The sequence below is a fragment of the Papilio machaon genome, chromosome 15 (assembly GCF_912999745.1).
Source record: "Papilio machaon chromosome 15, ilPapMach1.1, whole genome shotgun sequence".
In the NCBI taxonomy this organism is placed as follows: domain Eukaryota; kingdom Metazoa; phylum Arthropoda; class Insecta; order Lepidoptera; family Papilionidae; genus Papilio; species Papilio machaon.
This window is the reverse complement of record NC_060000.1, coordinates 2,054,401-2,079,328: the sequence shown is the minus strand read 5'-3', so window position 1 is coordinate 2,079,328 and position 24,928 is coordinate 2,054,401. Positions and strand designations below refer to the sequence as shown.

At 33.6% G+C, this 24,928-nt stretch overlaps 1 protein-coding gene across 1 annotated transcript; it reads left to right on the top strand.

Annotated features, from left to right (window-relative positions):
* The first annotated feature begins 225 nt into the window (after window positions 1–225).
* On the top strand, window positions 226–19,438 carry LOC106720900 (ATPase family AAA domain-containing protein 2-like). The gene is made up of 28 exons (XM_045681162.1): window positions 226–575; window positions 975–1,053; window positions 2,802–2,886; window positions 3,061–3,188; window positions 3,675–3,847; window positions 3,966–4,052; window positions 4,279–4,448; window positions 4,845–4,927; window positions 5,919–6,047; window positions 6,540–6,620; window positions 6,727–6,820; window positions 6,893–6,986; window positions 7,292–7,570; window positions 7,779–7,915; window positions 8,819–9,030; window positions 9,568–9,674; window positions 10,213–10,382; window positions 11,508–11,688; window positions 11,959–12,150; window positions 12,466–12,622; window positions 13,232–13,398; window positions 13,674–13,822; window positions 14,239–14,256; window positions 16,468–16,655; window positions 17,068–17,222; window positions 17,599–17,801; window positions 18,385–18,464; window positions 18,910–19,438. The coding sequence occupies exons 1-28, from the start codon at window positions 483–485 to the stop codon at window positions 19,122–19,124; spliced, it is 3,906 nt and encodes a 1,301-aa protein (XP_045537118.1). The 5' UTR covers window positions 226–482; the 3' UTR covers window positions 19,125–19,438.
* The last annotated feature ends 5,490 nt before the right edge of the window (window positions 19,439–24,928 follow it).

Below are 24,928 nucleotides of genomic sequence, written 5' to 3'. Positions count from 1 at the left end.
AGAAGGAGATGATACTCTTTCTGTAGTAACTTAAGCAACAAACAATATAACTTTGTATGTGCAAAAAATGTGTATCGGAACTGTTTAAAAAATGTCAAATTTGCGGGAATTTTTGACACTTGTCAATAAACAGTGATTGTGAATTCATTTTGAAACCATCGATCATTAAGTTAAAAAGTCTTTACTTGTGTTAAAGCTTGGTTTTATAATAAGTGAGGTAAGCGACAACAAAATGATGTTTACGCTGAATTCAATAACAACAAAATTATTATGAGTGTAGGGTCTACACGGCTCTCTGATTAACATGGCGTTCAGTAACGACATGTGCGGACGATAACGTTCGCCCTTTGTCGCCTGAGCTTTTAAACGAGTGTTTGGACATTTATATTTCTTGCTTTGGATTTTACCTAACAATTTATGTCTGTTACATAAGTGTATTGAGGGCCTGATCGTACTTTTACGACATAATAGAAACCACTGCTATGGTGAAAACCCGACGCAGTAATGGAGAGAATGGGGAGGTAGAAGATGGGAATTTTACATTAAACGACGTTGTCAGCGTCTCTGACGAGAAGGTGAACACCAAAAATGATTTTGTTTCGATGTAGAGCGGTTTGCACGATTGCTTTGTTAGGATGACCCTTTTGAAATCAACTTCCTGTTACCTATAAATTACTGAGTTTAAGCATATTTAGCGTTTGCTCGAACATGTATTGCATGAGCTTTCAATGCTTTCTGTATAATAGGGCCTCTCTAAAATTTTGTTACATGTTGTTTAGGTTTCTAGAATTTTAGAAATTGCAATGATGTCATCAAACAAAACATACTTATTCTTCAAACTAGTTTGCCTTCCTTTGTACACGGTGATGTGTAGTGCATGACTGTAACAGTGATAAAACAGTTGTTCTGTACAATTAGAATATGATGTAACATTTATCAGTGATTGCAATTTTTACATTTTTTCTTTTAATTAGGCATCAAATTGGTCTCCTCGAGAGCTACGAAGTAGCCAGTATAAAGTTAAAAGAAAAATACAACACTGGCCAACAAAATGTGAGTATAGTTAATAATATTACATTAAGTCATGATTTGAGCAAAATCTAATATATGACTTATACTATAAAGAGATATTAAAATAAAAAAAAAATTATGGACTTAATGAACTTCATTGTTTAGAAGATTGAATCAATACAATTTAAAAATGAACTGAACCAATATTAGTAAACATGCTAATGTCTTTTGTCTATGGAACTACGAGAATTTAGATAGAAAAAACAATGTTTAAAAAGAGACATTTATTAGACAAGCTATATTTAACTCTCATAAACAATGGTTCCCTTTTATTAAAGGCAATATTGAATCTTTCTACTGTCACTAATTATAAATCTGCAAGTAATAGGTTAATCAATTATTACTATATTTAAAGTCACTCACAAAAAAAAAATTACTACATAATATGTGACATAAATATCTATTCTATAAAACTAAATGTTAAATATTAGGTCCTTACATATGAAATTGGCGTTTTTCGTACTGGCCACTTTAATCACGAATTTCTCCTCTTTGGTAAGGAATTCCAAATTAAAATTTGTACAGCTATAGACTCATGTATTTGTGGTTCGATGACCGTCATTCATTTGTTTTTTTTCTTCTGTTTTTTTCTGTTTGCGTCACTCATTTTACAAAATGGAAAACTTAAAATATCGCATTATTTACGAGTACGAGTTCCGCCGTGGCACTAGTGCTGCGGAAACGACTCGAAGGGTGAATGATGTGTATGGCGGTCGTGTTGCAAAAGAAAACACAGTTCGTTTTTGGTTCCAACGTTTTCGTTCTGGAAATTTCGATCTGCAGAACAAGCCCCGTGGACGGCCTGAGACTCAAGTTGATAATGAAGAGTTGAAGGCTATTGTGGAAGCGGATCCATCGCAAACCACGTCCGAGTTAGCTGCAGGCTGCGATGTTAGTGATAAAACTGTTTTAATTCACTTGAAGCAAATTGGGAAGATTAAAAAGCTTGAAAGGTGGGTACCTCACGAATTGACTGAAGCAAACCGGCAAATGCGCGTCGACTGTTGCGTTACATTACTAAACCGGCACAATAATGAAGGTATTTTAAACCGAATCATTACCTGTGATGAAAAATGGGTTCTTTACGATAATCGGAAGCGCTCAGCGCAATGGTTGGATCCTGGCCAGCCAGCCAAATCCTGCCCCAAGCGAAAATTAACCCCAAAAGAGTTACTTGTAAGCGTTTGGTGGACTAGTGCCGGTATTGTTCATTACAGTTTTCTCAAATCTGGCCAGACTATTACGGCTGATGTCTATTGTCAGCAATTGCAAACCATGATGGAAAAGCTAGCGGCTAAACAACCTAGGCTGGTCAATCGCTCCACGCCACTGCTGCTTCACGACAACGCTAGACCACACACTGCGCAACAGACGGCTACTAAATTAGAAGAGCTTCAATTGGAAAGTCTAAGACATCCTCCGTACTCCCCGGACCTTGCTCCAACAGATTACCATTTTTTTCGAAATTTGGATAACTTCTTGCAAGGGAAAAAATTCAACTCCGATGGGGCAGTCCAAATCGCCTTCAAAGATTTTATTGATTCCCGTCCGACTGGTTTTTTTAGTAAAGGGATCAATGAACTACCTATGAGATGGCAAAAGTGCATAGAAAATAATGGTTCATACTTTGATTAATTAAATATATTATATTAAAAAATATTTGACTTTTTGTTCCTCCCATACAAAACGCCAATTTCATATGTAAGGACCTAATATGTTTTTTTACACAGATAGCAGGAACAGACTTAGAAGAATAAGGATGCCACAAATAGTGTTTCCAGAAAGTGACACAGAACCTGAGAAATATTCAAGAAGGTCAGTCTTGAAATGTTTATGCTTAATGAGACTGGCTATCATTTAATATGTATACAAAATAAAATACTTGTAATAAAGATTTTTGGTTATTAAAAATTAATGTCATCTGTCCCATCGAAGTAGCTGTAATCAGGGTGCATTTTTTATTCTAATTATATGGTAATTGTGAAGCAGGTCACGTCAGGTGCGTGTTTTCTTTGCGGATGACAATGAATCCAGTAACAGGAGTATGCAAATCCGACGCAATCGGGGACCCAGGAAGAACTATATGGAAGACAGCGAAGATAAACCAATACAACAAAGTAAGTTAGTAGTTCTTTAATATATTAATAATTATAATAGACTAGCTCACACCCGCATCTCTGTTCAACAATGACATTACTCATGCACGGGTTGGCATTGAACACAGAGGTTCATTTGTGTCGTTCCTGATACACCTTGCTTCTTCTACATTCAATATCATTGCATTATTATACTTTGATTGTATTTTATTGACAACCTAAAGTTTGTTTGCCTTCCATGAATTTTTCACGGGATTAAAAAAAACGTATTATGAACCCTATGCACTATTCCAGACTGTCATCTATCTCTGTACCAAATTTTATCTAGATCCATTTTGGAATTTAGGAGTTACTTACTAACAATATGCATCTATCTAAACTTTGGAATTATAATATTAGTAAGATAGTTTCTTACACTAAAAGACTACAGTGGTGAAACTATATTATATATTTTTGGTTATCTATTTATTGTAGGTGTAATGTGTGAGCTTAAAGGTTCTTTCTCAGATGTGAGACGAAGTTGTCGCAAGCGCAAGCTCCTGCACCACAACTTCAATGAGAGCTGGATTACCAATGAGCTGAAGGTGAAAGGCTATCCGGACCTTTATGGCTTCAATGGATCTAGTTCCTCAGATGAGTTCAGTTCAGGCGATGAGGCTGTAGTCACCAATAAGAAAATGGTATGTAATTTTTGTGGCTGCATATAAGATTTTAGGTATATAGAGGCCATTTTATACTATACAATTTTGATATGACTTCTCTAAACCTTGTGTGTAGCTATTAATTTTATAATTTCAGCCTCAAAATCATATACCAACCAATACAGATGAGGACACACAATTATCACGACAAAGAAGGACTTCAGCAAGGTTTAATAACAAAAAGGTATGTTTGCTAAAAAAAAAAAAAAAATTAAGGGCAAATCCCTGGGTTTGCTTAGTAATAATAGATTTAAAGCACTGCCTAAGAAAATGATTCGTGTTAGAATTTTTAAATAGAGTAGTTTTTTAGTTAACTTGAGGCATTATTTGTCTTAGATGAACTAAAAAACTACTGAAGCGACTTGACAATTAAATGTATAATGTTTCATATATATTATATTATTCTATAGGATGCAACAGAGTCTGAATCAGAAGATGAGAACAACCAAACTGTTATAGAAAAGAAACCGCAGCAGGAAAATAAACAAGAGCAAAAAGATATGGACGACAAGGACGATGTTAAAAAGGTTATAAATAAAAGTGATCCGGAACAATCCAACCAGAATCAGGATAGTGAAAGGTACTGAATAAGTTATTCTCATATCCATCTATCCATCCATTCAGCCTCGTAACGTCCACTGCTGGGCATAGGCCTCCCTCAAAGATCCCCATGATGATCGGTCCTGTGCAAAATGCATCCAGGATACTCCCGCAACCTTGACCAGATCATCGGTCCATCTCATATAATTTTTTTTTTCAATGGGTTTTGACTGCAGTAACATTTGTATACACATCTTTTACATTCCCTTTGAATGAAACAGAGATAATACGATGTGTCAATTCAAATATCAGTCAACGCTCGCAGTCAAGCTACAAAGATGTATTACAACATGTTTTTATACAAGTTAATTTATACTGGACAGCCAGTTATCAGCAATATTTGATATTTATATTGTAATTCACTCAATTTTTCTAGCAATCAAGGACCAGCAAGATCTACTCGGGGTAAAGGGAGAGGTAGGAGAAGGCAAAAGAAAGAAGATAGTCAAAATGACACAGGTAAAACTTAGTTTAAAAGAAACTGGATAAGCGAGAGTCTAAGGGACCGGGATATTTATCTCGCCTATAGAGGTTTCTCGCTTGTGGAGGTTGACCGTTGGGATCAGACAATGACTCGTTTCTAGAAGGTTCTCGCTTATCCAGGTTCAATTGTACCTTGTTTTTAAATGGAACCGTTAATATTGTAGACAATGGACTAGGCACTTTTTACACTATTTTAATGGTTTGTTTCTAAATAGAAAAACTAACAGTATATTATCTGTTTTTTGTTTTTCTGTAGATATTTAGTATTGAAATTAAATAATACAGCCCTATCTCACTGAATTTAAGGTTATTTTAAGATTATAATTTTAAAGTTATTTTAATTTTATTTATTTATTTAGTTAGTTATTTAATACGGTTAAAATTTATAACGACACGAAAAGTATCAAACATTAAAAGTTAAAGGTACTATATGAAAAAAAATAAATCAATTTAACCTCTTTTAGCTACATTTGTCAATGTCAGATTGTGAGGATTATTCCGTGTCAAAATTGCTGTCTTTTTGCCAGAGTTTTTTGAATTGTTTACTTTTTTTATTCAATATTTTTCTTATTAAAATTAAATGTTTGTATGCGAGAAATCAATTTAAGTTTTTGTTAACATGCAGTTGAAGATACCAGAAGGTATTTCGGCTGTGAAAAAATTCTGGTAGGTTATTAAAAGATGAATTTTCCGAAAAAGAAGTGAAGTAAATTATCGATTTTTATTTTTATTGTGAAAATAACAATGTAATTGTAATAAAGCTATCTTCTATTGACATTCGTATAGATTTGTTTACGTTTTGAAGTGTGTAAATACATTTCTACTTTAAAGACAAGTCCTTTGATATAAACAATTTTTTTTTATCAAATAATGAAGCAACAACCACAGCGATTATGTTGTTACTAACATCAACGCGTAGATGCCGCGTGGTTGTCGCGGTTATCCGATAACCTAAGGTATATTGCAGCGTCAGAGAGCTCGTCATCGGAATCGTCGAGCGAGGTAGCTCTGGGCCGGCAGCCGCGCCGCTCCAAGCGTACGAGGAAACCCAAGCCAGCCTTCGTACAGATTGCACCTCGGGAGACAAAGGGCAGAGGTAGGTATAATTGCTAGATTTTATTGTTTAAGAGTCCCACACATTTACATTCGGCAGATTTACACACACAGTTTTCTCACAGGTTTTGAACTGACGACTTATACCAACCACGAGTGTTGCCCAATTGGGCAAGCGGCCATAAACTCGGCTTTAAACTGATTGTGAAAGTATAAAGATCATGATACGCACACACATACACACGCGCACACACATGATTGTATGAATGGTTGAACTCTCAACTGTCCCTTTACTAAATCTGCATCTTGTAAGAGTAACTACGGGGAGGCTGAAAACCAGCGCGTTCAGCATCAGCTGAGCCCTTTCCCATTAGCCAAGAACTATTTTTTTTCTCTTTAATTGATATCTTTTATTAGTGTAATTTTTTTTTGTTTTTGTATTAATAAACTATATTTTATTTTATTATGACTGACTTGAAAAGACTAAAGGCGCAGTAAAATTAATGGTTCTTTTGTAATGAAAATTATTTTTCAGGTAAAACGTTTACAATAAGAAAAAAACCATATAGTTTAAGAGAGAGAAAACCAAAAATTCTACGTAGAAAAACAATTAGATGTGAGTTTTAGTTAATATGTTTTACGTTTTCAGTTTCCCGATTTTTTTACAGTTTTAAGGTTTTTTTTTTCTCAAAATGTAAAGTGAAAAATGTTTAAAATTGCAGCTCAATCTCCGTCCACCAGTAGCAGTAGTAGTACGTCTAGTTCTGATACAGAAGAGGATCTAAATGTTTCTATGAAAAATAAAACAAAGGGCAGGTATGTTTATCTAAATATACCATTGTCATTGTAAAATGAACCTTATTGTAATAGTTATAATGTTGATTTCAGACAAAAGTCAAAATCTATGGACGATAAGAAGACAGACAGAGCGCTGAGGGATATACAACCAGTTGAACTTGATGGAAAAGTTCGATTTACTTCTGTGAGTTATTCTACAATGTTTGTCAATATTGCAGTTGAAAGCTTTTACGTCAGCACAGAATAAAAAAAAACCTATGTTATGCCCTCGTGCATCAGCTATCTTCCCATCAAGGTCCCGTCAAAATCGGTCCAGCCGTTCCAGCGAGACATATAGACAAAAATTATAAAAAAAAATGTTTTTTTGCAAAGCAAATATGTCATTTATGTGATTTATTTTACGATATTACATAAAGACACTCCAATTTTATTATTATGTATAGATTTTCAATAACGTTAGAATTACATTACTTAATATATATTTTACAGGTGGGAGGTTTAGAAGAGCATATAAAATGTTTACGAGAAATGGTATTATTTCCACTGATGTACCCGGATTTATTCAATCAATTTAAGACTCGACCAGCTAAAGGTGTATTATTCCACGGACCACCGGGTACGGGAAAGACATTGTTAGCCAGGGCATTAGCAAATGAATGTAGTCTTGTCGGAGGAAGGAAAGTGGCTTTCTTCATGAGGAAAGGAGCGGATTGCTTGAAGAAATGGGTCGGTGAAAGTGAGAGACATCTCAAATTGTTGTTCCAACAAGTAAGTAAATACTGGAACTAACGATCAGATTTAAAATAATACATTTTTGATTTGAAAGTACAATTATTAAGGAAGATTATTAAACGTTACGATGTTGCCATTATGTGTTTAGTAGGAATACAAAAAAAAGCCCACTTTACAGACCATAAACTCTAATCATATATGTTTCAAATACTCTATATTTATGACAGTTTTTTTTTTTATTTAGGCGAATAAAATGAAACCATCTATAATATTTTTCGACGAGATTGATGCATTAGCTCCAGTGCGCAGCGTGCGACAGGAACAAGTACATACCAGTGTGGTGGGAACTCTGCTCGCTGAAATCGACGGACTGTGTGACAGGTATGGAAACTTTATCAACCAGTTGCTGAAAGATCTTAATTTTTTTTTTCAATATGACGAAGGAGAGTTATCAAGTAAATATGTTAATCAAATGGGATCTCTGTTCTAGACTGGTTTCTACATCTATAATAACCGTTCTGGAGATATCTAGTAATAAATATCGATCCGTTCATCCATACATTCATCCAACCATTTGTATCTATATTATTAGTAAGATTATTGTTAACCTTTAGTTAATTGTTATTTATCTATAATATTTTTTGTTTGATCTCGTGTGATGTATTGTGAGAAAGAGGATATGGGTAAGAAGGGGGGTAAATTCAGATATGACGTCTGATAGAGATGTATGGAGGAGTACATACTGTGCCGACCCTACATAGAGATAAGGGCAGGTTGATGATGAATTGTTATTTAAAATTGACTTGCAATATGACATTGATTGGACACGGCGATGAGATTGACTATAAATTAGTTTTATTACTTGACAAGTCATTCAGAAATTGTAATATCGACTTCTTGCTTTTCCGTTGAATTCGGCATCTAAAAGTCCTATTACACGATGTGTTTTTTTTTTAATTTTTCTTAATTATTGAAACAGATTTTTTTTTGTTTCCGGTATTATAATTTTTCCTTCATAGCACAGAATACGCCCGGAATACATGAATGAAAATTAAATACAATGTTGCTATAAAAATTAGCTTTGTTTTGGTATCTAAAAGATTCTTGTACAATATTTATTGATGAAGTTATTAAAGAAATACGGTTTTTTGCTTCTCCTGAAAATTTTGATTTTTCCTATTATGGGGTTATTCGGTGGGGGCGTCGATATATGATTTAAAGTAATATGTAATTACTTAGATTCACCAAAATTAAAAAAAAAACAATGGTTTATGTTTTATACAGAGGCGAGGTGATTATAATAGGTGCTACTAATCGTTTGGATGCGGTAGACCCGGCGTTGCGACGCGCTGGACGTTTTGACAAGGAGTTGTACTTCCCACCACCGCATGCAGCCGCACGACGGAATATACTCGATATATACACCAAGGAATGGAACCCACGACCCTCTGATGACACCCTAGATCATATAGCTGATATCACCAATGGATATGCAGGTATATTGAAATATTTTGGATAAACATATATAAACAAATAGGTATGTATGTATATATTTAATATAGAAAAGATATAACTAAGTTTCAAATAAGGATGTGTTCAAACCTCCGCTCAAAATTAAAGTTGGTTTTGTAATATCATTGTCAGACTAGCTTTTGCCCGCGACTCTGTCCGCGCGGATTAAAAAAAAACTTAGTACTCTATGTGTTCTTCCAGACTATGTTCTACATCTGTACCAAATTTCATCAAGATCTGTTGAGCCGTTCTGAAGATACTTTCAAACATCCATCCAAACTTTCGTATTTATAATATTAGTAAGATGTATAAATACTAAATAGTCGGTGCATGAAGCAATGTTTTTTACAGGAAGTAATAGTTTTACCTCTACTAGCGCCCTTGGATATATTTTTTTACGTCACCCTCTTTTTACCATACCCTTGGGGAGGGGGGTGTTATCAGGTTTACGTGATATTGTAATTCTCAGACCTGTGGCGTCCCCTTTCTCCGTCCTATGCTAACATCGGCGCTGTTTACAGGTTCCGATTTAAAGGCGTTGTGTTCAGAAGCTGTATTACGAGCATTAAGGAGAGTGTATCCGCAAGTGTACGAGAGTGAATACGCGCTTATTATCGATCCTAAAAATGTAAGCAAAATTCTTCTTTGTAATTAATAAATAGTGATCGTTTTTGATGGAAATTCAAAAAGTTGTGAATGCGTAATCAGACCTACAGACCCCTCATTTGTCTTTGAGGATCGGGTGTTTTCTCAATTTTTTTCCCCTTTCCAAATTATACTTTATTTTTCTTTCAACTTAACCAAAATCCGTAATTATACATCTTTTTTTAGAATCACCTTATTTCACTTATACATGTATGAAAATTAATAGTTATTTACTGCTGTAACTGACGCACTGACGCAAAGGCTTTTGCAGAATATCAGCGTTTATTTCTGAGAAGTAATAAGTACAATGCTGACTAATGGCCTTGTCTATTCAGTATTGCAAACCTAGTAGGAACTTTGATTTGTATTACTTGGTAATATGTACATGCCTGTTGCTTTTTTTTTATATAGTGTTTGTGTTTTTCCCTCCTTTCGGCATGTTTGTTTTATTTTTACATTATTATTGTTTAATTTCTAATTATTGGTTCGACTGGTACAAGAACAAGTATTATGTATACCAGGTGGAGGTGCAGCAGGAGGATCTGGAGCGGGGTATGGTGGGTATGGTGGCAGCAGGAAGCCGCAGCGCGCCGCCGCCAGCACGCCGCCTTCCTCCGCACGAGCAGGCACTGCTCGCGCCACAGCTTCGCGCTGCCTCTCTTCTGCTACGTATGCATGCACCACGTGACAGGTTAGATAGATAAATATTGTTTTTTTATTATAGCTTACAAGTCACTGTAAGGTCGCAAATTCGGAACACTCGTCTACTGAACGTATGGATTTCTCTCTAGGTGTATTCGTAGCAGCGTTTTTAGCGTATAGTTAAGCGGCGTGATCAGTGTTTTGGCGTTTTAACGAGCGTTTACAAATGGTATTTTATTCAGTGTGTTAAGATTTGCCAGTAAATGAAGTGGTGTGAAACATTACCGAATCGGATTTTTTTGATTATACAAGAATGTCTATAAAGTGATTTGATTATAAACTATCCCGGAAGGATTGCATTTATAGATTAAACAATACAACAATTATACACGAATGTCTCATAATATCGGTCCTTTGACATGATGACACTTGTCTTGAAATGGTGGCCTCCCATTGGTTAACGTACTTGGACGCCCCTCGCTGCACTCTACGCTGTAAGCCCACCGTTCCGAATTTGCGGCCTAAGTGTAAAGGAATGACGTTTTTGAATAGATTCTATAAACGTCACTTGTCAAATTATATGGAAGAACTGTCAGATGGATACAAATAAAATATGGTGGATTGTGTGAGTGTTTTAACTATAGGGAAATTGGTTAGGAGCAAAAGGTTAGCGTGGTTTGGACATGTTATGCGGAGGGATGATGATCATATAAACAAAAAAGTAATGAGATTGAATGTGCTATAAAGGTAGAGGAAGACCAAAGAAAGTATGGATGGATTGTGTGAAAGAGGATAAGCATAAGAAGACGGTGAATTTAGATATGACGGCTGATAGAGATGTATGGAGGAGTAGTAAAAACCCTGCCGACCCTCCATAGAGATAAGGGCAGGTTGATGATGATGAGTAAGTGTTTTGATTCATTCCATAACTAAGAAATATAAACTGACAAGCACAGAAAAATAACGATGCTCAACAGTAAGCTATAACAATACTAGGAAAGTTAGAAAACTTAGATCTATAAAAAAAGTCGGAAAAATGTACTGTAACGAAACAAATGTCTCACGAGTTTGAGCAGAATACAATTTTAGGTGTGTCAGAGCTTAAAGAGATGTGAGTGGAGTCGCAAAGTGTCGCAAAAGACCTTGAGCCGCCATATGTAATTTTATTTTGCAGCACTACAAAGGTGTCAGATGATGGTATGTGCGGAGGTGTGGTGCTGGTGAGCGGGGAGTGCGCGGATACTCAGCTGGCGCCGGCGCTGCTGGCACAGCTCGAGCACTGCGCAGTGCGCGAGCTCAGCCTTGCCACACTGCACTCCGCTCTCGCATTCACACAGGAACAGGCGCTCATCTCAGTTAGTTAAATCATTTAACACTTTAACTACAGTACTCTGGTTAATTGCTCACTTAAGGGTGCCCTTAGTGTAGGTGTTCTATATTAATCTACGCTAAGGGACACTTAACATCAGTTACAGTTATGTTATTGTATTGTCTTAATCTGTTTATAATGGGTTGCAGCACAGATTAAAAATAAAAAAACAAAACAATGTTTTATTAAAATCAAGTAACTATACAAAATATAATGCTTATCGAAAATAAATTAATAATTGTGCAATAATTTGCAGTTATTCTCCGAGTGTCGTCGCACAGATCGCGGCTGTGTCCTGTTCATCCGCGACCTGACGTCGGTGTGGTCGGTCCTGAAGGTGAGCAACAGTGGCGCGCTGCTGCTGCAGCTGTGGCGCACGCGCGCCGCCGGACACAACACAATGTTGCTCGCCACCTCATCAGTGCCTCATGAAGAACTACCCCAAGAGGTATATGGAATTCTAATCTAAATTATTAATCATAGCCAATCTACAATTTCACCTAAAACTCGGATATTATAAAATTCTAGATGAAGTCGCGCGCAATTAAAAAAAAAAACTTAATATGTAGCCTATGTGTTCTTCCAGACTATGTTCTAAATATGTACCAAATTTCATCAAGATCCGTTCAGCCATTCTAGAGAAACCTTCAAACAAACATCCATCTATACATTCACATTTATAATATTAGTAAGATTACTTTTCTTTTAAATTATCAGATTCTCTAATAATGCGTTTTGAAATGTCATTTTTTGATTGTTACAGTTACAAGAACTATTCCCTGTGTACAAAGACTGCGTGTATCGTATGCGAGAGCCCACCGCGTCTGAAGTCATCAGCTTTCTCAAGCCGATCATTACTGAAGTGCCGCTGGAACCGCCCCTCATTGAGAACAACGAACCCCCACCACCATTACCCAGAGGTAATATTTTATAATGTTTAGCTCTTTATTTTATAATGTTTAGCTCTTTATTTTATAATGATTAGCTCTTCATTTTACAATGTTTAGCTCTTTATTTTATAATGATTAGCTCTTCATTTTATAATGTTTAGCTCTTTATTTTATAATGTTTAGCTCTTTATTTTATAATGTTTAGCTCTTTATTTTATAATGTTTAGCTCTTTATTTTATAATGTTTAGCTCTTTATTTTATAATGTTTAGCTCTTTATTTTATAATGTTTAGCACTTTATTTTATAATGTTTAGCTCTTTATTTTATAATGTTAAGCTCTTTATTTTATAATGTTTCGCTCTTTATTTTATGATGTTTAGCTCTTTATTTTTCACTTTCTTTCCATTGAAGTATTGAAAATAATTTGGTACACTGGTACAAAGCATATTAAGCACAACGCCGTCTATTGATCTTTCCCAATACACGTCATGGAACAATACGAATCTTAAGAAACAGGGTCAGTCACGCAAAACATTATCATTGTGTCACTTGTTATTCGGACAAAAATAATATCCTTCTAATAGTCGGGCAAAAGTATTACCCTCCTGTGAATCCGTCAATAAAAAAAATATGTTTAGCTCCGCCTCCGCCGCCGCCTCGCGAGTCCGCCGAGGAGGTGGCGCGGCGCAAGCGCAAGGAGGACTACAAACTGCGCGAACTGCGCATCTTCCTGCGCGACATCTGCCGCAAGCTCGCCTCCAACAGGCGCTTCTACAAGTTCACAAAGCCTGTTGATCTTGAAGAGGTGAGCAGCAAGTCTACTTTATTACCGTACTCATGTTAATTTCGAACTAAGATAGACCCTTAGTGGAGATTTGGTGTGAGGATTACTTAAAGAGTGCTGTAGCTGGTTCAATGACAAATTTCAACTGTCTTCGAACTCCTTTTAAACGTACTAGTGTAGTGATACTTTAGTCGTGAACTAATTAGAAGAAAACTAGGAATTTATTACAGCGCCATCTATTGCAACTATGACTCAATTAAAATAACCATTATTTTCAATTATTGTTATTGTGTTAGGTGACAGACTACCTGGACATCATCAAGCAACCGATGGATCTGGAGACTATGATGACGAAAGTGGACATGCATAAATACAACTGCGCCAAAGAGTTCCTCGACGACATAGATCTTATATGCGCTAACGCATTAGAGTACAACCCTGATAGGTGAGACTGATTTTTTTAAAAACCCTGCGATATCTTTATCCAGTTTTTTTCTGTACTACAACAGTATTGCCATCGTTTTCATTCGTTTAAAAAAAAAAATAATAGTGCTTTTGAATCTTACCTCTTACATGTTGCGTTGTCGTAATGTAGTGACGTCATCATTCTGTGTTATTACTTGTTAAGGCTTAATTGGTCTTACAAATGTGCATTTTTTTTTTAATAAATCTTTTTACAATAACTCATAGTAATTTCTCACACAAAGTTAGATTTTTTTCATATTAATTTATTCATCGTTTAAAGTTCACTTTTTTATTTGTTTTTTCATCAAATTAATCTAATATTTTAATTTTGTGTGTACTAATGTTTTGTTTTATCATTTTTTTTTCTCTTTTCACATTCCCCGGGGCCATTCAAAGGGCTAGAGGGATGTTTAGGTATGGATACTTGGATTATGTTGTAGTATTCAAAATATATACGTAAATATTAGTGTAAATGATTGGAAGTTAACTAATGTATGTACTATATTTACATCCTCTAACCTTTTGTACGTATTTATATACTAGCTGACGCTCGCGACTCCGTCCGCGCGGTATTAAAAAACTTAGTAAGCTATGAGTTTTTCCTGACTATGATATACATCTATGTCAAATTTTATTGAGATCTATGCAGCCGTTCTGGACATACCTTGCGCCAAACATCCATCCATCCATCCATCCAAACATTCGCATTTATAATATTTAAAATCGTTGCTGTTAGTTTCTAGAAGAATTGTTTAAGAAACATCTTACATATTATTTAAACATAAAATATTTTTTTATTTATTATTTGAATTCACGTAAGCAATCTGTTAGATAATAATCTATACTTACTCTATGATCAATTCAATAATCTATGATTGATTCAATTATCTATGACTTTTGTAAAAAGATGGCGAGTCGTTAATAAATTTCGAACGAGTAACAACCTTTTTTTTCTCAAGATCCAACCAATACAATATTTTTATTTTTCTCGGTCAAGTTTAAGTATCTAGCGATCGCCCGCGACTTTGTCAACGCAGAATTAAAAGTTACCTTCCAATAAAAGTTCCGTCATAATTCCAAGACAATCCCCTCAGACAAACCATTTTTATTATTAGGTCCTTACATATGAAATTGGCGTTTTTCGTACTGGCTACTTTAATCACGAATTTCTCTTCTTTGGTAAGGAATTCCAAATTCAAATTTGTACAGCTATAGACTCATGTATTTGTGGTTCGATGACCGTCATTCATTTGTTTTTTTTCTTCTGTTTTTTTCTGTTTGCGTCACTCATTTTACAAAATGGAAAACTCAAAATATCGCATTATTTACGAGTACGAGTTCCCCCGTGGCACTAGTGCTGCGGAAACGACTCGAAGGGTGAATGATGTGTAAGGCGGTCGTGTTGCAAAAGAAAACACAGTTCGTTTCTGGTTCCAACGTTTTCGTTCTGGAAATTTCGATCTGCAGAACAAGCCCCGTGGACGGCCTGAGACTCAAGTTGATAATGAAGAGTTGAAGGCTATTGTGGAAGCGGATCCATCGCAAACCACGTCCGAGTTAGCTGCAGGTTGCGATGTTAGTGATAAAACTGTTTTAATTCACTTGAAGCAAATTGGGAAGATTAAAAAGCTTGAAAGGTGGGTACCTCACGAATTGACTGAAGCAAACCGGCAAACACGCGTCGACTGTTGCGTTACATTACTAAACCGGCACAATAATGAAGGTATTTTAAACCGAATCATTACCTGTGATAAAAAATGGGTTCTTTACGATAATCGGAAGCGCTCAGCCAATGGTTGGATCCTGGCCAGCCAGCCAAATCCTGCCCCAAGCGAAAATTAACCCCAAAAAAGTTACTTGTAAGCGTTTGGTGGACTAGTGCCGGTATTGTTCATTACAGTTTTCTCAAATCTGGCCAGATTATTACGGCTGATGTCTATTGTCAGCAATTGCAAACCATGATGGAAAAGCTAGCGGCTAAACAACCTAGGCTGGTCAATCGCTCCACGCCACTGCTGCTTCACGACAACGCTAGACCACACACTGCGCAACAGACGGCTACTAAATTAGAAGAGCTTCAATTGGAAAGTCTAAGACATCCTCCGTACTCCCCGGACCTTGCTCCAACAGATTACCATTTTTTTCGAAATTTGGATAACTTCTTGCAAGGGAAAAAATTCAACTCCGATGGGGCAGTCCAAATCGCCTTCAAAGATTTTATTGATTCCCGTCCGACTGGTTTTTTTAGTAAAGGGATCAATGAACTACCTATGAGATGGCAAAAGTGCATAGAAAATAATGGTTCATACTTTGATTAATTAAATATATTATATTAAAAAATATTCGACTTTTTGTTCCTCCCATACAAAACGCCAATTTCATATGTAAGGACCTAATATTATATATAGACAGAAGTTAAACATGCTCTCTTATATCAATAAGTATTATGTAGGTTATATATTTAGTTACGTAAAAAATACATAATATGTTAATGCATTTTCAGATTATTTCACATTTTCATAATAATTTTGCATTTAAATATTTATCACAGATTATAAAATTAGTTTCATTCGGCAAAAATATATTTTTAGTCTGTATTTTTTATAAGTGATGTCTGTCTGTCAGAACGTCATCAGACAAGCAGATACGTCACGAGGCGTGTTCGTTGCGAGATCATGCGCACGCGCTCATCGATGTAGAGATGGACAGCGACTTTGAACTTGAATGTCAGGATATTGCTAAAAAGCGCAGAGAGGAAGGCCTACACGAAGACAATGATCTACCAGACTTTATATATACTGCGTCAAATTTACGTAAGTAATTAAATTCAAAGATTAATATTTTGTTAGTTGATTGGTTACTTGCTAGTGTATGTTTATTTATTTGTTTACTATATTATTAAATTAATATACGTTACCTATTTATTGCCTTTTCGTACATTCTTATTAGGGTTTATTTGGAGGTTAAATTTTATTTTTTGATTTTTTAAGTATTCTTTAGTGTAAAAACATTTCTTTATTAGAAAAGTTTTTAATTTTTTTTTAAATTTAGTGAATTCTATTTCTGCTTTTATTTCTTTAGGTAAGTTTTTAAAAATTTCTACAACCCGATCTTGTTTACGAACCAATTCTGTTCGGTGCAGTGTTTTGTAGGAAGTAATTTATTGTGAAGTTTTGAATTCAGTATATTAGTTGTTTTTTTAATAATATGATTTTTTTAATACAGCGGAGGGTTTCGATTCAACGGCAAATGATAGCAAGAACCTGCGAACTCCGCAGAATGGAGAGAAGTCTGAATCTAATTCGGCGAAGCGAAAGCGAAGAAGAATGAACGCTTGGTCCAAAGGATTGGTAGTGAAACGACACAAGACGTCGCAAAAGGTATTGGGATTTATACATTACTAGCTATTGCCCGTGACTTCGTCCCCGCGTAATTTTAAAAAAACAATTATGTAGCATATGTGTTCTTCCAGACTATGTTCTACATCTATGCCAAATTTCATCAAGATCTGTTGAGTCGTTCCGGAGATACATTCTAACATACATCCATCCATCCATTTATACTTTCGCATTGATAATATTAGTAAGTTTTACTAAATAGTGCTAAATTAATTAAAATCTCGAATATTTGTGCGGTAATATGTCGTTCAGTCTAGGCTTTGTTTAAGAAATCTGTATTTAGACACTAGTTTAATAATGCGATGTAAAGTGAAACGTTTATTCAAGTTATTTTATTTATTAAACATATAATTTTCAGACATTCAAAGACACAAGTATGGCGATAACAGACGAGGAGTGTAAGGAGAACAAGCCGATTACGTCGACTCCGCTCGCCAACGGATCGGCGACGTCTTCGGGGTCGGACGACGACGCGCCGCTGCGTCGCCCGCTACCTGACGATACGTTGCTCGCCGGCAATGTGCACCCAGACAGGTACATCATACATACTTATTTACAGTGGTAGACTGTTCTATATCTGTCAAATTTCATCAAGATCCGTTGAGCCCTTCTAAAAATACCTTCTAACAATCATCCATCCAAATATTCGTAATTATAATATTAGTAAGATTATCATAGAACTAACTAGATCAGTGATTCCCAAATCGATATTGAACTTAAAGCATTGCTAATTCTCACTCTGTCTTCTTCTTTTGACCTAAATCAGAATGAAAAATAATAATGGATCTTAAAATTAGGTAATTTGGCAATGGGGGGTCTGAGGCAACAGTTCATTTTGGAAAAGGGGGTCGGTCACTTGTCCAAAATATTTTGGGGATTCCTGAACAATAATTAATATAGTTCCGAAGGTACTTAAATATTAGATGTTTAGATGGTATTGTACTTTTATTTTTTCTGTAATATAGTAGTCTGTACATACTACTCGACTTGACATGGCACGTTTTTAAATTGACGTGCCAAGTCAAATGATTACCATACGTACATTTGTATGTACGCATGTTTACGTATAAACATACGCGTGCGCTGACGTGCAAAGTGACTTATACGTAAATGATGTATTTAAATGTGCAATTCCAAATTACAGTCCATCAAAACCGGGTGAAAAAACGCCGTCGAAAACATCACCAAAGAAAAGAAATTCCGGACACGAGACTTCAAGTGGAGGTAAAGTACAAAAGATTTCGTGTAAAAATTTAAATAATTAATTTAACTCTTATAATCTTCATAATTTCTTAATAATCTTCATCTTAAAAATGTAATATTTTTACAATAACAATTGCTAATAATGGGTAAACTGAAAGCTCTAAGTAGGTGGCGCTATCGTCAAGCGTTAGCTGTCATCTGTCAAATGTTTATGTCATTCTAGCCATTTAAAAATGTATTTTTTTTGTTATAAAATAGCTAATGAACTAATAATTTACCTTTAAAGACTACCTATTTTTTTAATTTTTGAGTGAAATTTGACGGATGTCAAACTTCTTACAGTCCACAGAGTATATAATTTTTTTTGTATATCTGTGGTATTCAGTTTCATAGTAACTCTTAATCGTGCTGACATCTAGTGAGCAAATTTTTTCTTTCCATTAATATAGTAAATTTTTCTTTTCAGATATCGACAAAGTACTGATAAACAAGACTGAATTAGATAACATTCTGTATAAGAATGCGAAAGTGTTACGAGGAATTGGTTTGAAGGCTCTGCTGGATTTATATACGCAGTTATCGAAAGCCGTGGACTCGTACTCTACAAAATATGACCGAAGTAAACTGCCTTTAGAACTACACGCTATCGTAACTAGGTATTTGCAGTACGCTAGGAAATGAACCAAAGAGCAAGCGATTTTAGCTCTTATTGCCGTCTGTCAAAAGTTCAAATTAGTATACGTCGATTTATAGTAAATTTAGTTTAAGATATACAAAATATTTATTTGATTGACGAAACATGTTTCAGTTTAAAACTGTCTAGTAAAAGTTAAAATATGGTACACAAGTTTGTATATTCCTTTTTTTTTCTGTCCATTTTAAATAGGCAGAGTTCTTTAATCTGTTTTAGCGAAATCAGATGGCCGTTTGATCGTTCGCCATCTTAAGCTAAAAAAGTTTTTTTTCATAACTAGCTGTCGCCCGCGACTCGGTCCGCCCGGAATTAAAAAAAAACATAGTAAGTAGCCTATGTGTTCTTCCAGACTAGGTTCTAAATCTGTGCCAAATTTCTTCAAGATCTGTTCAGCCGTTTCGGAGATACCTTCAAACAAACATCCATCTAAACTTGAACTAGCTATCTGCTTGAATTCGCCGAAATAGCGAAGCGACTACTTTCCATAGATAGTAATTGTAGATGCGTCGCCTACTTACGTTTGCATTCCTCTTCCTATGCGTCCTTACCTCCGTCATATTCACTTCTTGTTCCCATACATATAACAAAAGTGTGGAAGAGGAAAGAAGAGTAAATTAAACCTCCATCACATAGTGTCCATATGACAGTTATGATTTTTTTTTATACTTTTGCTTTTCGAGTTATTGACATATTTTTTATATTTATTAATACTTATTTTGTCATAAAAGTGAGTTTAATTAGTAGGGGATGTTGAAACAAACTTAAATTTGTAATATTAAAGAAAGGTGTTATTAACTTATTAAGAATGTCCGTAAACAGCAGATGTATGTATAAATATAGAAAGAAAAGATGTGCCATTCAGACCAACATATTTATACATCTGTGCATTTTTCAACATTTTATGAAAATAACCGATTTTTTTAAAACAACAACTAACAGGTGTTACAGTTCCTTGCAACAAAATGACAGAGCAATATTAAATTTTCTATATTCTTTCAAGTTATGGTTATATCGACACAATAAGACACATATAAGACAACAATAAACATGGTTAATAACTTGAATTGTCATGCGTTTTATATTTAACAGATTCATCGCAAATTGTTAAATAAATTTATTTATAATGTACATTATCTTCTAATATAAGTTATATAGAAATACAATTAAAAAGAAAACTTCTTTCCAAAGCCGTCCAAAGTGTTTAAAACAGATTATTTCAGTGGTTGGCAACCAATAAAAAAATATGTTAAATTACTTTTCACAGATAAATCCATATTAATATAAAGTTTTTGATATGCTTGATTAAAAAAGGCTAATATTAAATTGTACATTAAACAATAGTAATTAAAAAAAATGATCTCGAGAGTTAAAGGTTGCCGACCCCTGTTTCAGCTGGTAATGCAACAAAATTGAACGAGACTCTCACTCGCACGCATACAACCGCCATAGCGTGCGAGCGAGACGACCAGAATTGACTCGTTCAGTTTTGTTGCGTTACCATTTACATACAGTATGTATCTTATTTGGAGAATTAGCTTTTGACAGATGGCTCATATCTCCATTTAAAGAGTAAATCTAGGTTTTAAGATTTTGGTGTTGGAACATTCCATGGTTCTTAGCTAAATTTTTTTAATGTTCCGAACGATCACTGCCCTATTGTGACTATTGTTTGACGTAATATTTACTCAAATATATGTGGGTTTATTAATTTTTTTTTACTAATCAATAGAATAAATACAGGGTGTTTATAATACGGTTCATGTATCCAAGATTCAAGTATTTAATATTAGATTAAATTTGACACGTACTAGTATGGTAATGTGCGGTACAAGATAATAAGATGTGCAGTGACGTCATAAGGCCGAGGTGTCATTATTGTGCACGTGTTGTAATTGATATAATTTAATTAAAGAAAAAATAAAAAAAAAACTCACAGCTAGTTGCTGTTACGTATCTTTGATGACATGACGATGGAAAATATTTCTCTGTATGTTTGAAATCTGTATTATCTTTAGTCTCGTGTGTTTTTAAAATAAATTTTTATTGATTCATACTTTTACAGTTTTCCTTTAATGCTCAAAAAAATGGTATTTTTTTTTTAAAATCGAATGTATTAAGAGATTAGACAATTTGTTTAATTTTTTTTTAGTTACAGTTTTTTTTAGCGATTTTAGCAGTATTTTAAATAGGATGTTCATAAACATTGTAAAAATACTTTCTCCATTTCACTATGTAATTTAATACCATTCCATTTGTGTATATTAATTTAAACCATTTCATGTCATTTTTGTATTTAAAACATAAAAATGTAAAAAAAAAACTGCATCTTTTGTGCTTTCAAATAACACTTTGTATATTTTTTGTGCATTTTACTGGCAGAAAAATTTCGCTGATTTTATTTATTTAATTAACATTATTTATTTAAATTTTGAACAGTAAATTGTTTATTAAAACATTTAAATTAAAAAAAAACAAACAATATTTATTTAATGTATCGTTGTATGGAATTTTAAGTATTATAATTAGCATATTCATGTGAATTTTTAACTTAAAATAGGTATAATATAATTAAATTGTTATTGTTGTTTAAAGTTATGCCTTGTTTATATTATTCCAGTACAGTAGCGCTCAAAGTTAGTGCTGGTATACAACTAAATGCCGCCAGTGAGCCTATACCAGACCAGTGCTACTGTCCTACTGTACTGGTATAATGTAAACTTTGGACTTGGATTCAAATGCGTATGTTGTATGCGTTATAAAGAGTGTTCTTTGTCAAACCGTGAGTTTTCACTGATAAAAATCCATACAGAAACATTGTCTCAATTTTATTAATGAGCTCTATTAATATAATGCATGAAAAATGTATTAGAGTAACTTATAAATATTTGAATTTAACAATGTGTGTAAAATTGGCAATTTATTCTTTGTTAAATTAATGCGATCTGATTTAAATATTTTGTAAGTATATTTGAAGATAGTTGAGTTAAATGTATACGCAAATGTCTTTTTTTTTAGGCTTTAACTCCATAAAATTAAATCGACATTTTTTTACTTAAAACACTGGAAAATTAAAAATATCTTCGAGCTAGTTGTTTCCATATGTTATGTATAAATATCTGGTTACCAATTTTTATTTTAAACAAGTTTACTGTTATTTTAAGCGCTTATGAGAAATCGTATAGGATAAGCTGTTAAGATGTCCACTCACAGTGACAGCTCAGGTATTACTGGCTTAGACTCGTAGTTCTCGCCATTGTTCATGCGCATTCGAAACAGTGTCGCCAACATACCACAATACCAAAATAAAGAAAAAAAAGTTGGCTAACCCTAGAAAACTGTCTTTTTTATTAATTTATTACTGTACTTAAGCTTCACATAAACTAACAAAATTAAGGTTGTAAGGAGTTATAGTAAGTTTTTATATAAGAGTGTGCTTGACGACGTCTATCTCATACACATTCTTATTTAAAATTAATTGTGCGTAGCAAATTTTTAACCTTTAGATATAAGGCATAGCCTAGTTAACTGTTTCAATAACATTTATAAGAAAATACAAAAACCGTGTGATATAAAAGGAATGGCATTATAGAAAATTAATTTTTAAAGTTACCTCTTTCCGCCATGGAATCAAATGTTAATATTGCATCTCAATAAAATATATGCCATAGTATTACTGCGTTCCGATATGATCTCTGCGCTCATGTAAATAGTCTTAAATTCATCGAATAATGTTGATTTACTATGGCTAGAATTTATTTTTTTAAACATCTCCAAAGTTTGACGTTTAACTTTTAAATACCGGTGCGCAGGGCTTACGAATTTTTATATTTGATTTCGCTACTGGTAACATTTAAATATAAAAAAGTATTATTTATTACCTGTAGGTTATTTCAAATTTTGTTTTTTATTGTAATGATGTAACTGTTGACATGTTTTTTTGTAATGGTAACATTCGTGATTTGTGACATTTTAAAATAGTGTTACCAGTAGCAAAATTTTGTAAAATTAATCTGCTTGCATTTGCTCAATTTCATATTTTCAATGAATTTGTAAGCAATTAATATCCACCGTTTTATTAAGTCGAAGATTTCTGTATAATAAAGTGGTATATTAAACTGATAATAAAAGGGTTTATGTGATATCATTTTGAGTTTTAATTTATCTTAGGCATATTATTTATTCGTAACCTCTTAGTTTGGTTGAAAATGCCTTAAAATCGTAACAATTACGGTTACATTTTTCATAAATAAAAATATATTTGTGGTAAAAAAAAATTACATACAAATAGGCGCAATAAAACATCATAAACTGGTATTTCATATTATTTTATTTTTTACACTTTATTTCGGTGACCGTAAACGAATTTTTCTACAACGCTCCATCTCACTTTCAAATACACGATAGAATGATACTAAGAACATAAATATTTTTTTCGTATTACTTTAAGATCAAATAGATAATCTTTTTTTTACATCCTAATGTAACGATATAATTTAATTTTATTTGTATATTAGATAAAATACAACAAATTAAATTATACAACTTATAAGTAATTATACTCTTTATCGGAGAACAATTAGTCTAAAAGCCTAAATCAATTGCAATTACAATATACATATATAAATACTCGTAACAAAAATGAAGGAACTAAATATTTGAATCTAGTAAATTAAGTGAATCACAAGTTTTATCAACTAAAAATACTTAATATCTTAACTTTATGTACCTATTACAATTTACGTACTTACATTTGGCTCCCAATGAAAATCGTTTAAAAGTAGCAGTGAAAATGTGCCTTAAATTTAAATTAAAAATGAAAATAATTAAATAATACTACAACTATTAGGCAAAGTTTACAGGAACTTCCAATTATAAAATGAATCAAAGAATCAGAAATAAATCAACGTTAATGTTAGAACTGAAGAACAAAAAGTTAAAAGCAAAAAATATATTTGTACGAAAATCAAATTTGTAACCGTACGTACACATAATAATTATACCTTCAATAATCGTACAATATTAACAAATAACAAAACTTAATTAAAACGTCTCAATTAAAACTTTAACAAAATCACTCTAATACTGCTGAATTTGTACGAATTAGGTAAAAATATACAAATCGACAACACAATATTTTTCAATCACGAGTCACAACACGTGAGGTACAAAGCGTAATTTAAAAAAAAAATAAAAAGAATCATAGATAAACGGCTGCCGCGGACAATGACAAAGATCCCAATGAAATTTTGGCACAATATTTTAAACCTTCCGAGTCGCTAAGACTTGTTAATGAACATCAATCTATTTAACACCGGCTAATTTCATTAAAATTCTTACATTAATCTACAAATAATTTGCGTGACGTAACATCGTTAAAGTTCAACGACCTTTGTTAACATTTATTTTGGAAATTATTTGATACCCAGTTACTGCTCTGATGAAAGTTTAAAATAATAAATAAAGCAAAATATCTGTTAAACTATAAGTACATAGTCAATAATACAATCTTTAATATACAAAAATCCCTGTAATGATAATATTGTTACATAATGACGTGACACTAAATGGGAACTACTTTGAGAATCATTGCGTTGCTGTTCGGAGTTTCATTTGATAATGTTTATTGTACAATTGTATAAAATAGATTCGTAAATAGTGTTCAGTCTTCTGTTAAAGAGTTTTGCGGTTTTGTAATATATAACGATGACTACAGTTAATTTATTTTGATAAATTTATACGTGATTCAATCGTGGAAATAATTATGTTTGAAAATCACTTGCTGTAATAAGAC